We start from the raw sequence: 13813 nt of genomic DNA on the forward strand, positions 1-13813 counted from the left end.
TTGCGTGATGTTTGGACAAAATCTGTAGGTGTACTGTGCAAAAACTTGTTTTGCACAAAGCGGCCTCCTGGTGGCGCTATAACAGGCCGTTCTGGAAAGTTTGGGGCAGAGGTTCATGGTTGGCATCCAGGGAGTGTGTGTGCAAAATATGGCATTGAAAAACTTGTTTTGCACAAAGCGGCCTCCTGGTGGCGCTATAACAGGCCGTTCTGGAAAGTTTGGGGCAGAGGTTCATGGTTGGCATCCAGGGAGTGTGTGTGCAAAATATGGCATCGACCGGGTTAACGGTGGCCGAGATTAGCTGTTCACGGACACACGGACACACGGACACACGGACACACGGACACACGGACGGACACACGGACGGACGGAGTGCAAAACATACTCTCCCCACATGCCTTCGGCCTGGTGGAGACAAATATGGAAGTGGTTTCTGCCTGAGACAATATGGGACTGTATGTCATCATCATATCTGCATTTTCACAGCAGACCTATCAGGAGTTTTTATTATTATCTTTTTTTTTTTTTTTTTACAATTTCGTTCATTCAGAATGATAATCTGTAGGGTGCAGGCTTTAGTTCCGACATACTATTTGGCCGACTGTCATCAGACTGACACCCTACCCAAAACCCTAACCGACACCCTAACCGCAAGCACGGCGCAACACATGTCGGACCAACGCAATTTCGGGAGCGACGGGTGATTTCCGCATCTCAGACCTTTGGTGTGTCGGATCTGCGTGTCTGGGGCCTAGACATTTATTCTGTGTGAAAGCTTAATGAATTGTTGATGGATCTACATGTTTTCAGGAACCACTCTAGGGCAGCTCTGTGGCAGCCTCTGTAGACATTTTTAAAGCTCAGCTCAAGACCCACTTCTACAACATTGCTTTTAATTGATCTTTTATTTTTTTGTTATTCATGTCCTCACTGTATTGCATTACTGCTTGTTTTTTAATGTCGTAGCCTTGCTTTTCTTTTATTCTCCATAGTTCTGTATAGCACTTTGAGCTGCATTTCATGTCATGAAAGGTGCTATACAAATAAAGTTTTATTATTATTATTATTATTAACTGCAGGAGTAAAGCTGAGATGCGGCTGGGGAAAAACAACAACAAAACAACATGTTGCTAGGAGACAAGACAAAATATCCTTGGAGTTGGAGCATAGCACAGCGCACCTTAAGGTCCTCAGAAAAGGCGCTCTTGGTAGTTCCAACTTCCAAGTTGAGAACTAAAGGTGACAGGGCCTTTGCATTCAGAGCCCCAACTCTCTGGAATGCCCTCCCCCTCGAGATAAGGCTTGCAGAATCCGTCCCCCGCTTCAAATCCCTCCTAAAAACTCATTTTTATAAAGCTGCTTTTAACACCTAAACTTTTTTTTTTTTTAACATTCCCTATTGTTCTTATGTCCTATTGCATTTCTGTTCATTGCCTGTTCTTTATTTTTATTATTGTAAACTGTTGTTTATGGTGTGCACTGCATTTGATTTTATGTTTTTCTGTAAAGCACTTTGTAACCTCGTTTTGAAAGGTGCTATATAAATAAAGGTTTATTATTATTATTATATAGCTGTAATGGGGGCATTCCTATGTTCTCCACAGTTCATAGGTTTGGTATTTGTAACGCTGTGTGCTGTTATTACACAGGCCCAGGGCATTGCCCAAAGAAAGAGAAAAGAAGGAGAAAAAGAGAAAAAGACAAGAAAAGACAAAGAAGGCTAGACTAGGACAACAAGAACACACGCACGCACAGAATCACATACAACCCCCACAAAGTTAACCTAGGAGTCCTCTACACTATAGTGACAAAGTGGGTCTTAAGCATGTTTTGAAATGTCCCTAGGGTGGGCAGCTACTGTATGATCCTCAAAGGTGTGTTCCACAACTTCAATGCCAACACTGCAAAGGCACGGCCGCCCGTCCTTACTGTGCTAACCCCGGGTTCTGTAAGTAGGTCGGAGAGGCTTATTGTCTATGAATTGCTGAGGTGGAGCGCAACACCTACCATCAGCTCCCAGTCTCTTGAGCTCGGTGCATTTGTGTGTTTCGACCTCTAGCTTCGAGCTCGCGGGATTTGATTGCGGCGAGTGGCCTTTGGTGGCCAGTGCATCCGACGGGTTCCAAATATCGCCTGACTTGACTCCTGGCAAGCATGTTTTGGGGAGAGTGTTCTTGTATTCATTGGCATCTGTGGCCTAGTTGCACATGTCATTGGCAAGCACTATGTGCCGTTTGGAAACAGATGATAACCTATTCCGTCCACCAACTGTGACTTGTTGACACGCCGGGCCATCAGCTGTTGGGTGCAGACACTCACTCACTTGCCTAGTGGCTCCAGCTCACTCAGGCAAACTGCCGGCATGTCTGGCTTGTGTGATATAGTGCAGTAGTGTATGTCCAGCATTAAGCTTGGAGAGTTGTTTCCGACCCAAAATCCCCCCGATAATCTTGTAGTGCGTCCATCTTAAGTCCAGGTTTGGCCGGGATTAAGACAGTTTCAAGCTGCGTGTGCTAGCTGTCAAGTACCGACATTTCTGTAAAACACACAGAGTAGGCTACCTTTCCCACCACTGGCACTGTGCATGATACTAGGCATGTAACGACAGATTTATTTTAATTATTATTTCTCTTACCCACTCCAGTATTTTATTCTCTTTTTTATTTATTTATTTTCACAATAGAGGGTATGCACGTGACATCATCATCAAACCCGGAAGTTATGCAGGAACGCCTACTGAGTGGCAAAAAACTACTTTCTGGCCTTGACAGCCCATACTGTACATCCAAACAGAAAAGTCCTATCTGATTGCATTAAACAATGTTAAACAATGTTAAACTCACTTTGCATGTTGCTTTGTCACTCGATTTGCCACTCGATGTGCCATTCACTTTAAGCATGCGCTTACCCCTCTATACTGTGTTTTCTTTTTCCTCTTTTCAATACAGTATCAAATGACTGAAAACTGATTATTTTACGAAGATCAAATCTTTTATTTTATTAAATCGTTTTAAATTGTCTAATTGTCTAAATTGTTTGAATTAATTGTAATCGATTTCCGATAAATTGTTACATGCCTAAATGATACTGTGTTGAACTGCACATTAAAGAACTGATGGAGGGGAAAGGAACTGGTTGGAATAACGTGTTCCTTCCACGCGCTACATCCGGCTGAGGAAACTCTCCCGTCAGGTGAAAAGAAGCAGCTTGGACTCCTCATGCATAGAAGGAAGCATGAGGTCAGTCCGCTGCCCCCCCAGGTTGGCAGAGGAAGTGTAGCGCCCACAATTACATTAGACAATTGACACTGGGTGAAAAAATTGGTTGCAAAATTGTGGGTTAAAAAAATATAAAAAATAACAAAAAAATAACTGCACAATTAACTATCCAACACCATTGAGCCTTTGACAGACACTCGGACAGGACTGCCATAATTTCATGTCGTGAAAGCAATGTAGGCAATGCATTTCTATTTCTATTTTCACGCTACGTACATGGCACCTACTTTCCGTTATACAGAGTGCTATACTGTCTGCTCGCAAGGCACATACCGACTAGTGTACCAACTAGAATAACCAGATAAAGGGAAGTAAAAAGGTCACACATAAACAATTATTTGCACTCACACAAATGCTTCCAATTATATATTGAGGTCACACACAGATTACATTTCAGGGGGTGTAATTATGTGGCACAAAACTGTCGCATTGTTGAGTTCTGCCAGTTTTGTTATACATTAGCTAATGGCCAGGGTCAGGGAGAGAAAAACCCCAGACATCATTTCTCCAGGTACAGATGTGTAACCACTTAAGAGTAAAGAAAGCACTACCGTATTTGTATGTGCAGGTGCAGAGATTAAAATAGGGTGCATCTTGCATCCCAAAACGCAGTTTATAGTTAAGGGACGCAATAAAACAACGACCTCTGCATCCACGGGATGCACTACTGTACTACTGTACTGTTTTTTTATTCTAGTTTATTCTGCTAGCGTTAGTTATAATACTTATTTCTTCTTCTGTTTTCTACATGAATATAACCACATTATAACCACATAAAATGAAATGGGAGCTAAATGCAATTTGTAAAAATGGCAAAATATGACTCCTAACGTCGTTGAAGTGGGACTCATAAAATGTCCCTGGGACTCATCTAAAAGACCATCCCTGCATCCCGGGACTCATTACATTGAAAACCTATTTACATCACTGTAGGTGTAAAGTAAGCACTATTTTAATGGGTGTAACGATCATTCCGTCACCTGTTGCATATATGCATTAATTCAACAAACTGTGAACATCATTATGGGTAAACAACAATTTATCCTTAGGTGTGTGACTTGTATCAATGTAAAATAAATCGTTTTGCAGTTGCATAGATGCTAAGAGCTTGCACCATTTATTTAGCATGACAAATGCTGGTTATTATGTGGGTGTATTTTTCACAGTTGTAAATGGTAATATCCCAACTTTCTGTCTGCCCACTTAGCCTTGCATCACATCACATCACAAGGACAAAGACATTTATAATAAACCAGTTTGTCATATCGTTCCATCTCTTCCCACATAATCCGTTCACTATACAGTATGCATTGCTTACCAAAACGTTACTCTGCACTCCATAGCAGTAGTTCACGTTGTGCATGTGAGTTGTATAGCAATATTAAATATAAGATAATATGTTTAAACTTTAAACCCATGATGCTGTGTCGCACCCACACAGATATTGAGATATTGGAGTCGTGTTTGAATAGAGGAGCCTATTATTAAAATGATCATTTTAATCTTTCACCTTTGGCATCTGGGTAAAACTAAAAATATTCAGAAACACATAAGAAGTTACATTTTTTCTTTGACACTAAAAGTGTCCATGCTGCTGCACTGTTTTTACTGTGCTCCATGCTGTGACGTAACTGCCTCTGAAAGGAGAGTTCTGTCAAAAATGTTTCTTTTACCCTTTGCTGTTCAAGTCCTCTTTAGATGAGTCAAAGTGATATTTTTCATATGGGTCAATCTTGGTCATCTCCCCCACCCTCAGAGTCCCATCTGCACCTTACAATGGAAGTGTTTGGGTCTTAGGGCCGATTCATACTCCTATTTTACCGCTGTTTCGGCGCTGTAGTGCCGAAATGATTTCGGCTCGTCAGTAGCACCGAAGAGCCGACTTTAGGACGTTACCCGCTCCCCCGAACCTCAAATGACGTCAAATTGTAGGCTCTACAGAGCCGAACCGACTTTTATTCGGCTCTAAAATAGGAGTATGAATCGGCCCTTAGGATTGTTCGCCTAATTACATCTGCACCAAAATGAATTATTCCGTAGGTATGTTGTCAGTAGCATATCTGCTATTAGTTCACACTGTTATTTGTCCCAAATGTCTTGCCGTAATGTTTATCAGCAAGCTGTTGATTGACTCTCACTTCCTCATCTTCCTCATCTCAGAGGATAAGGACCCATTCGGTTAAATAGTGGTCTTTTCTCAGAATCATAATCATAATCATCTTGTCACATCACAGGTTTGTAGGTGTTTAGTTTCTCATAGCTTCATTTTATTGTCTAGTTCCTATGCTTTTGCTTTCTGTGTAATGCACCAGAATTCGTCATCGTATTTGTCGGGTGGAAATGTCATTATGTCCAAGACTGTTACTTTTCACAATTCAAATTCAAAAACGTCAAAAGTAGAAGATCGACAAGCTCAAAACGTGTCAATTGGTGACGCATTTGGAGCTTTTAGATCTGCTACTTTTGATGTTGTAGTATAGTATTAGTAAGTAAGGTGAATTTGTTATAAAATATGGAGATAAGAGGTCCGACATTAACGATCTGTATAAACCTAACTGCATCTCAATAAAATAATTCATATTATTGATTAATTTGGCAGGTATTGTCCTAAACGAGGAGGCGTGAAATGTAGAAATGTGTTAATATGGATAGCATTAGCGGCCGGTCATCTCTGTGGTCTATAAAGATTAAGAACCAAATTGTCATATCTTGACTGAACTGTCACATATTGTGATATGTTTCATGTAACTACTCCCTCTGTAACATTATAGGAGGCTGTAATTTGTGTGTGATAGGGATACACTGTTCACTGTTCTGATGTCAGAAATGGAAAATGCCATTCTGACATCTGTTGTCCTTCAGTTAAAGATTATGGGCATTGTTTTATGAGGGTATTAAGGATATCTGAATAAGTTAACCTTTAGAACTCTTTAGTGTGCTTCTGTATCAGTGTGCAGTTAAGAGTACGCTTGGGGTCTAGTGACCACATGACATGGCCTTAACATGGTCAATACAGATAGGTGTCAACAGATTAGCTCATGGTTTGTCAAAGTGGGTGCCGTACGTGGCACCCTAGGGTTCCTCAGAATACTTTGATATATGTGGAATCAATGCCACTTGCACCAAGTCTCTTGACCAAATATAGCAGATCTACAAGGCAAGCTCACAACGCATCACGTTCTGACGCGTTGTGAGTTTCTAAATCCGCCATCTTTGGTGAATGTTCACCCCAGAATAGGGATGCTGTGTTTTAAGTGGTTAAACGGCAAGTATAACAATTAGTTTCAATCTGTCCTAATGGAAATTGATATTCTCTCAAATTTTCCTATACTGTATCTTCTGTATATCTACTGTGTATCTACTGTATATACTGTATCTTAGGGGGAAGATTCTCATATTTACGTAGGTCTAGTGCCAATGTAATTCCGAGGTGCCGGGATGACCAGGGGTGACCTGAACCCAAAATGTTTGATAAATGAGAACCTAGTTACACAATAAGATGAAGCCACTGATAAAACAATGTGTTGTGACATGTGCTGTGTGCATATACTGTAACAGGTATGAGCTGTTTGAAGCTGTTTGAAGTTTGATCAAGACGGGCAGAAATCATTTGAGCTTTGGTTTGTACCAAATTATGTCTGTCTTTATTGTTGCAGCAATTAAGCAAGTTGCATTGAGATATGGTTTTGTGAGTCTTTCTTTCCAAGCTTGTGCTGACAGATTTTCATAGAGCATTCCAATGAATGGCCAAGTTCCAGTCAAATTCATTGCAGTTTCACAGTGCCTGAGGCTAAGCAGTTGGAATGACATTGCCATGCTTCAGAATGATGAATCAATTCTTTGTATTATTTTTTTCACCCACTCTCGTGGCCTAGCGAGTTTGGATGTGGGCGGGAACATCTGCATGCTGTGTTTGTTTTGTTTGTGTTGTCAGATCTTTCCTGTTAAAATACGTCTAATCGTGTGGTTCTCAAGTTCCACATGGGAAGAATGTGGATAGGGCTGTCACCAATACAACATTCAAGTTGACGATTAAATGCCATATAAATAATTGTGCAAGCGTTTAACAATTGAATTATGTTTTGGCATTGAACATAGGAACATATGAATAACAATGACATTTCTATTTGTGTTTTGGAATCAAATATTTCACAGGGCAGATATGACACAGCAAGTAAACAAATACATTACTGATCTAATTAATTGCGCAATTATTTGTTGAATCATATTCACACAGCATATGCGCTTTATTAAATGGCACAGTTGTATTTTGCACATTCATTATTTTATTGTTTATTGAATACCTTTTAACTGAATGATTTAATTTAAGTTATTTCCTGTCATGCAGGCTGGCCACTCAGCTAATCAGTCCCACCTACTGTATAGAGACAAATGTTTGGTCATCCTGAGAGGCGAGTGCAATAGTAACCAACACAAATGCAATAGGGAAGTGCAGTAGGTAATGTTTTTGTTCTGTGGCCAGTGTAATTGGGCTGGACCAAGTCAGGATGGCAGAAAGGAGTAATTGTACTTTTATAATGACATAAAACCACATCACATTTATGCTGTAGCCTGTAGGGAGAGTATAGTATCGTGTAGTAGTTCAATTGAGCCTTTTGATGCTTGTGTGGGTTATTGGATATTCATGTATAATATTTATATTATATATTTTTTATATAGTTTTTGTATGTATGGTATGTTTTAGAACACCCCTGTGAATGGTGCAGTCTTGCTCACCTGTGCGTAAAAGGCTGCTGCCAGTTCATATCAGGAGAGCTGTGAGTGAAGAGATGCATGTGTTCCTGTGTGTTGTAAATGGACTGCAATTATAATGTACTTCACATTCACCCATTCACACACTGATGGCGGAGGTAACCAATGAACCATGCAAGACCGTGGAGACAACAACCTGCTCATTGGCATCAAATAGGCGTTCATTGTCTTGCACTTCGACACTTTGGCAGGATGAGCCGGAAATCGAATCTGGAATCTTCGGATTCCAAGACCGCCACTCTAACTCCTGAGCCACCGCCTCCCTCACGCCCTTAAGGTCCTTTCAGACGGGGAGCGGGTGGCGCAGGCATTGTCACCTGGATCAACGACAGGGGTACTTACTGTAAAAAAAACAGCTCAACAAAATCCAGGTCTAGTCAGCCACGGACGTGTGCACGAAACGAGCACGTGCGTGACCATTTCATGGGACCGCGCCCACAAAAGATATGCTTACGTTGTCGTCCCTCAACTTCTCCTCGCGTCCAAAATAAATGCAACCCTTTCATTGAAAATGAATTCATTGTGCTGAATAAAGTCTACCAACAAGGCCATGTACTGAGTTCCAGCAGCTAAATGGATCAAGTCCACCCAAATATGAGTACATACTGTATACGTAGGCTAAATTCCTATCTGCTACATAAATAGTAATAATTAGAGCAAGAACAGGAAATATAATATGGGATGTTACGTAGGTATAATTAATGCCAACTAAATTACCTGGGATGTGTCCTTTGCCATCCTGACCATTAGGAGCAATGGGCACTGGGCAGCCATTCTACAGGGACCAGCACCAGCTCTAAGGCCAGTGCATTTTGGTCAAGGGCATTGGCTGGCTAGGAGTGTATCCAAAACATGCATGTTTTTTGGTGGAAGGAAAACACGGAAAAACGGGTACAATTCTTGCTACAGCATATGAACAGTGCGTTTTGATAGGGGTCCCTGGAGTGTTGATTTAATTTTTATTAAACTATTTGTTTCACTGACAAACTAAATAAAAAACTAAATGGACTTAAGACTAAATATATTGACAATACAATAAAATAGATCCTAAAGAACTAAAAAGACCATTTTGTTTGGTTGCACTCTGAAAATAGCAGATCTACAAGCTCACTGCTCAGGCTTTTGGGAGCCTACCGAACAGTTTTGCTTTGCAGTTGCTTGATTCTGTATTTATATATTTTATATTTTATTAGACACACTATTTTAACCATGATAGATTCATCAATGAACCTATCATGGTTAAAATGGAGTTTGAAGTTTAAATGGGTTTTTATAGGAAGGAGGCATGTATGAAAATATTCTAAATACTGAATCGAGCAACATAAAAACTGCCTGGGTGTTCACAAAAGTAGATGATAAAATTACCCTTTTTAAAAGTGAAATATCCCAGAGGTAAAAAAAATCATATAGGGGTCCCTGAAGTTAAAACGTTGTGAAAATCACTGCTCTAGAAGGCTGTTATCTATACTGTTATTAAATTAGTCTGTCTTTCATATCTGTAATAAAACAACTGAACAGATTATATGGAGGGTTTGTTGAGAGCTTATTATAACCACTTCAAGATGATCCAAGATTAAAGGCATTCATTCTTACTGTACATCTTGAGTACACAATAAAGTAAAAGTACAAGTAATATTCTGTTTTTGGTTCCTCTGCATTGATTGACGCAGCAATAATTAAAAACAATAATTCCAAAAATGATGATGTTTCCAAAATAGGTGGTCGGGGGAACAAAAACTGCATGCATCATGTGCTGTAGCATTGGTTCTATTCAAAAATAGCAGATCTTCCAAGTTCACAACTATGAGCACAAAGAGAGAACTACTGTTGTGCGCTTTCCTTCATATACCAGAAGAGCTTCTGAACATCAGCATCAACGTGTGTGGTCGGATGACAATGAAATGTTGGTGACGTTGTAACGATTTCCATCGGACAATACTGTTGTCAGGCCTTATACAAAGACGTACCAACGTTGTCGATCGATGAAACTCTATTAACGTGAATATTGGACAGTCAGGAAAATTCTTCATAGTTCATTATGTCTTCTGTGTTAACCTATAATTGTTTCTATCATTATTATTTATTGTGTGTTGCTATTTGCGCTTTTCTGGCAGATTCATTAGTCCCAAAATGCAATTATAATAAGTTGTTAGTTTTTTTTTTCTCTTTTCAGTACAGTATATTATTTTATTTATTGTTGTCATATAATACACTGCTACTCTATCTATTTGCTGGTATCATTATTAATTAATTCTCTGTAATGGTCTAATTTATTTGATTCATTGCTTGTTTGGTGAAACGGGATATTGTATATGTTTATTATGTTGAATTTGATTTGCCTTGATGTTGATTTCTTAACAGCACAACTGCTGCTCCCTACATTAAACTAGAGGATGAAGTTGAAGTGGGATATCGTCTCTGTTAATTGGAAACCTCATCTGTCCAGAATTGTTATTTTTCTGGATTCAAATGCAAAACCAGCAGAAGTAGCAGCTACACCAGTTGGTCTTACCCTACCCCCTTAGATAGCATTTATGTTGCCTTAGATAGCATTTGATACAGACTTATAGCATGTTATGTAGACAGCACTATAATTGTATTGTATTTAGTCATAGCACGCCATAGTACATATGTATAGCATAGTAGTAAATATGTATAGTTTATATGTATATATAGTTTATGTATATGCGTAATATATAGTATTATATGTATAGTGTATGTATAGTTTCATTATATGTATGTATAGTTTCATTATATAGATATTCCACTGTTACTTTCTTAGCTTACGCATGTTTCATGATAAATGCTTTTATGTGATGTATTCCCATGCTTTTGTTCTTGCTTAAATGTAAGTCGCTCTGGATTAAGAGCGTCTGCTAAATGCCTAAATTGTAAATTGTAAATTGTAATTGTCTGTCCCATTTTTTCCTACCGGGAGGTCGTAGATCCTTTGTCCTACTCCTTCTGGCGACTGGGCTAGTGTGTTGGAATAACAGTCGTTAACAATTATCACCCGATTTGGGGGTCTACTACTACTTTGAGAACTACGGCAATAAATCCTTTTTGAGGGTGCCCAGCTTCGTGTGTCACTGTCTGTCTGTATGTACCATGGAAATGATTTGATTGGCTGAGTATGGCATGTGATGTATGATGATAAGAGCGCCCCTCACTTCACACACGTTTGATTTTTGAGGGGCGATAGACCATCCTATGTCCAGCTTTTAGCATGTGTGCACTGTGCAAACACAAACCTTGTCCTACACAAACGGTAATACGGTATGCCGGGAGCGATGCGATCGGAAATCGCATAAGACACAAGGAAGGAACTACACATTAACACCACGATAAATCCTTCTTGTGTTCATCTCCCTGTCCCTTCTGTAAATAACAGTGGCTGTGAGAAAAGGGCAGAAACAACAGAACTAAGTGGAAATAAAGCAACATTATCAGTTCAATTAGGAGTTGTGATTTTGTTTTTGTTTGTTTCACACCGTTCTAAATCAATTCATTATGTACTGTGAACACACACACACACACACACACACACACACTAACGGAAAGGGCAAAAACAAAAGAAAAACATATCTGAGCTAGCTGGTGATTGTTTGTTGATTTTCTCTAAACTGAAAATGACTCTGTCTCCCAACAATGGTAGATTGAAGCGACAGCTTTTCCTCCCTTCGGACCAAACCGCTGCGTCTTCAAACCCTTCATCCTCAGTTTACAGCCGGTCATCTGAAGGGCTTCAGTTGTGCATAAAGTGACTCTACAGCCCCTTAAGGACAGGCCCCCCTAGAGAAATCTGCAGCATGGTGCAAAATGAGTTTAATTATATGAATGTGCCATTTGGCTCCACATGAAGAAAGCTTTCTATTGATATGCGCTGCTGAGTTGCGATCTGTAGCATGTGTACAGTATGATAGATGGCTCTGGGTGAATAGTGCTTTCAAGGGGCTATTCTTTTAACTTTCCATCTTTGGCCAGAGAACAGAAGGGACTTGAAGAACATGAATGCCAATCGTGACTGATTATGAAGTCCTGGATTAGATACAGCCCACACTGCATGAAAGGCAACAGAGCTGTATAGATGAAAGAAAAAATAGATACTGTATTTCATCTGCACAAGTTTGATATCTCCCTTTCACTTCACCATACCATTCTTTCAGGCGTTTGTCTTCCCCCCCAGCTTGCCTTTATCTTACAGACTTTTAATGAAGAAGCCTTTCATATTCTTTTTTTTGCATGCTTTCCTGCTCTGCGCCATTTGTCAAGGTAACTGGAAAGTTGTTTATCTTCGTCCTAATAGCCGGGTGCCGTCCGTCATTCTACGGAGACAGCTGCGAGACACACTTGAGGAGTTCATTGGCGATGGTATAGTCGAGGCGACCGACCGACCGCATGGATGAATGAATTATGTGTTTAGATGTGCAATAATAATGGGGCTGTCACTTCTCCTGTCTCCCCAGATAACTGCGATGGCCCTTTGGCGTCTGTGCTGCCCGAGGCCTCCTTCCAGGGCTCGTCTCAGTCCTCGGCTGGCAACGCTGCCCGATTTGCCAGGCTCAACAGAAGAGACGGTGAGCAGAAAGAACAATAAGCCTGATTTACATATGTAAAACACAGACAAATAAAATGTGCCAACTGCCACCTGAGCCTTCAGAGTGATGCCGTAGACCACCATCTGGACCGATCCAGATGGGGGTCCCGATCCACTCCTTTTTACCCTCTACACCAAATCACTTCGTCAAAAATAGCTGGTCAGCAATGCATCACGTTGTGGGCTTCAAGATCTGCTGTTTTTCGACACATGTTTGCTCACTAAAACATGCCCAAAATAGGGACAATTGGGTGGTTAACTTAAAAGTGCTTCAAAGAGCTATGCATGGTTCCTCATAGAAACCAAAGTTGATCTATTCTAGAACAATGATGAGGAACACGGAGAACCATTCACTAAGAAAAATGGCTCTTTAGTAGATGATGGTTCTTCGTGGAACCACTAGAGCCTTTTAAAGAACCATTTGAGAACCGTAGTTGATCTGTGTGTAGATGTGCGGCGGGGATCGTGCGTAATTTAGTATGCATTAAGCATAACTCCTGTCATCCATTACTTCACATCATTGCCCAAGGTCATAGTGGTTCATTCTGATGTACAAGCTGTAAAACACCATATGAGTTGGAGACGTGAGGGAATAGTATTGCCACGCGGATTTAAGGTTCACAGTTTTTATTTTTTATTTTGAATTGCACGTACTGTACAGTACGTGACTGTCTTCATGTCAACAGCAGTGCCTTCTGGGGTGTGCATGTGTTCACTGCACACCGTTGACACACTGTCAAATTTGATCTTTTTTTTCTTTTTTTTTTTTTAAGATATTTTTTTGCGGCTTATGCCTTTTTATTGATTTTTGAAGGGACAGACAGTAGGCTGACAGGAAACGGGAGAGAGATGGGGGATGACATCCAGTAAAGGCCGTGTCGGGCTCGGGAGTCGAACCCGCGGCACACTGCGACTGGATTACCAGTCCGGTGCCCAGACCGTTACGCCACGGCCTGGGCCAAATTTGATATTTATTAATTACCTTATTATTTTATAAAGGATCCTGGAACACGCACACAATTGCAAATGCACAAACACACGTATGGAATATGAATGACACACACACACACACACACACACACACACACACACACACACACACTCACACACACACACACATATTATCATTATTGATCTGCAGGCAATTTAGAAGTAATATTTTCTG

The 13813-nt window shown here is 40.4% G+C and overlaps 1 protein-coding gene across 1 annotated transcript in view; it reads left to right on the top strand.

Moving 5' to 3' along the window:
- The window catches only part of LOC310867379 (contactin-associated protein-like 5), a gene marked incomplete at its 5' end in the record, with an annotated part of 161094 nt that overhangs the window by 47961 nt on the left and 99320 nt on the right, over positions 1-13813 (top strand). Inside the window, one exon of the mRNA XM_083777412.1 lies at positions 12518-12628. Within this exon, the coding sequence (XP_083633538.1) occupies positions 12518-12628 (111 nt within the window). The remainder of the gene's footprint in view (positions 1-12517; positions 12629-13813) is intronic.

Source organism: Protomyctophum parallelum (assembly GCF_964188405.1).
Source record: "Protomyctophum parallelum genome assembly, chromosome: 11".
Classification (NCBI taxonomy): Eukaryota; Metazoa; Chordata; class Actinopteri; order Myctophiformes; family Myctophidae; genus Protomyctophum; species Protomyctophum parallelum.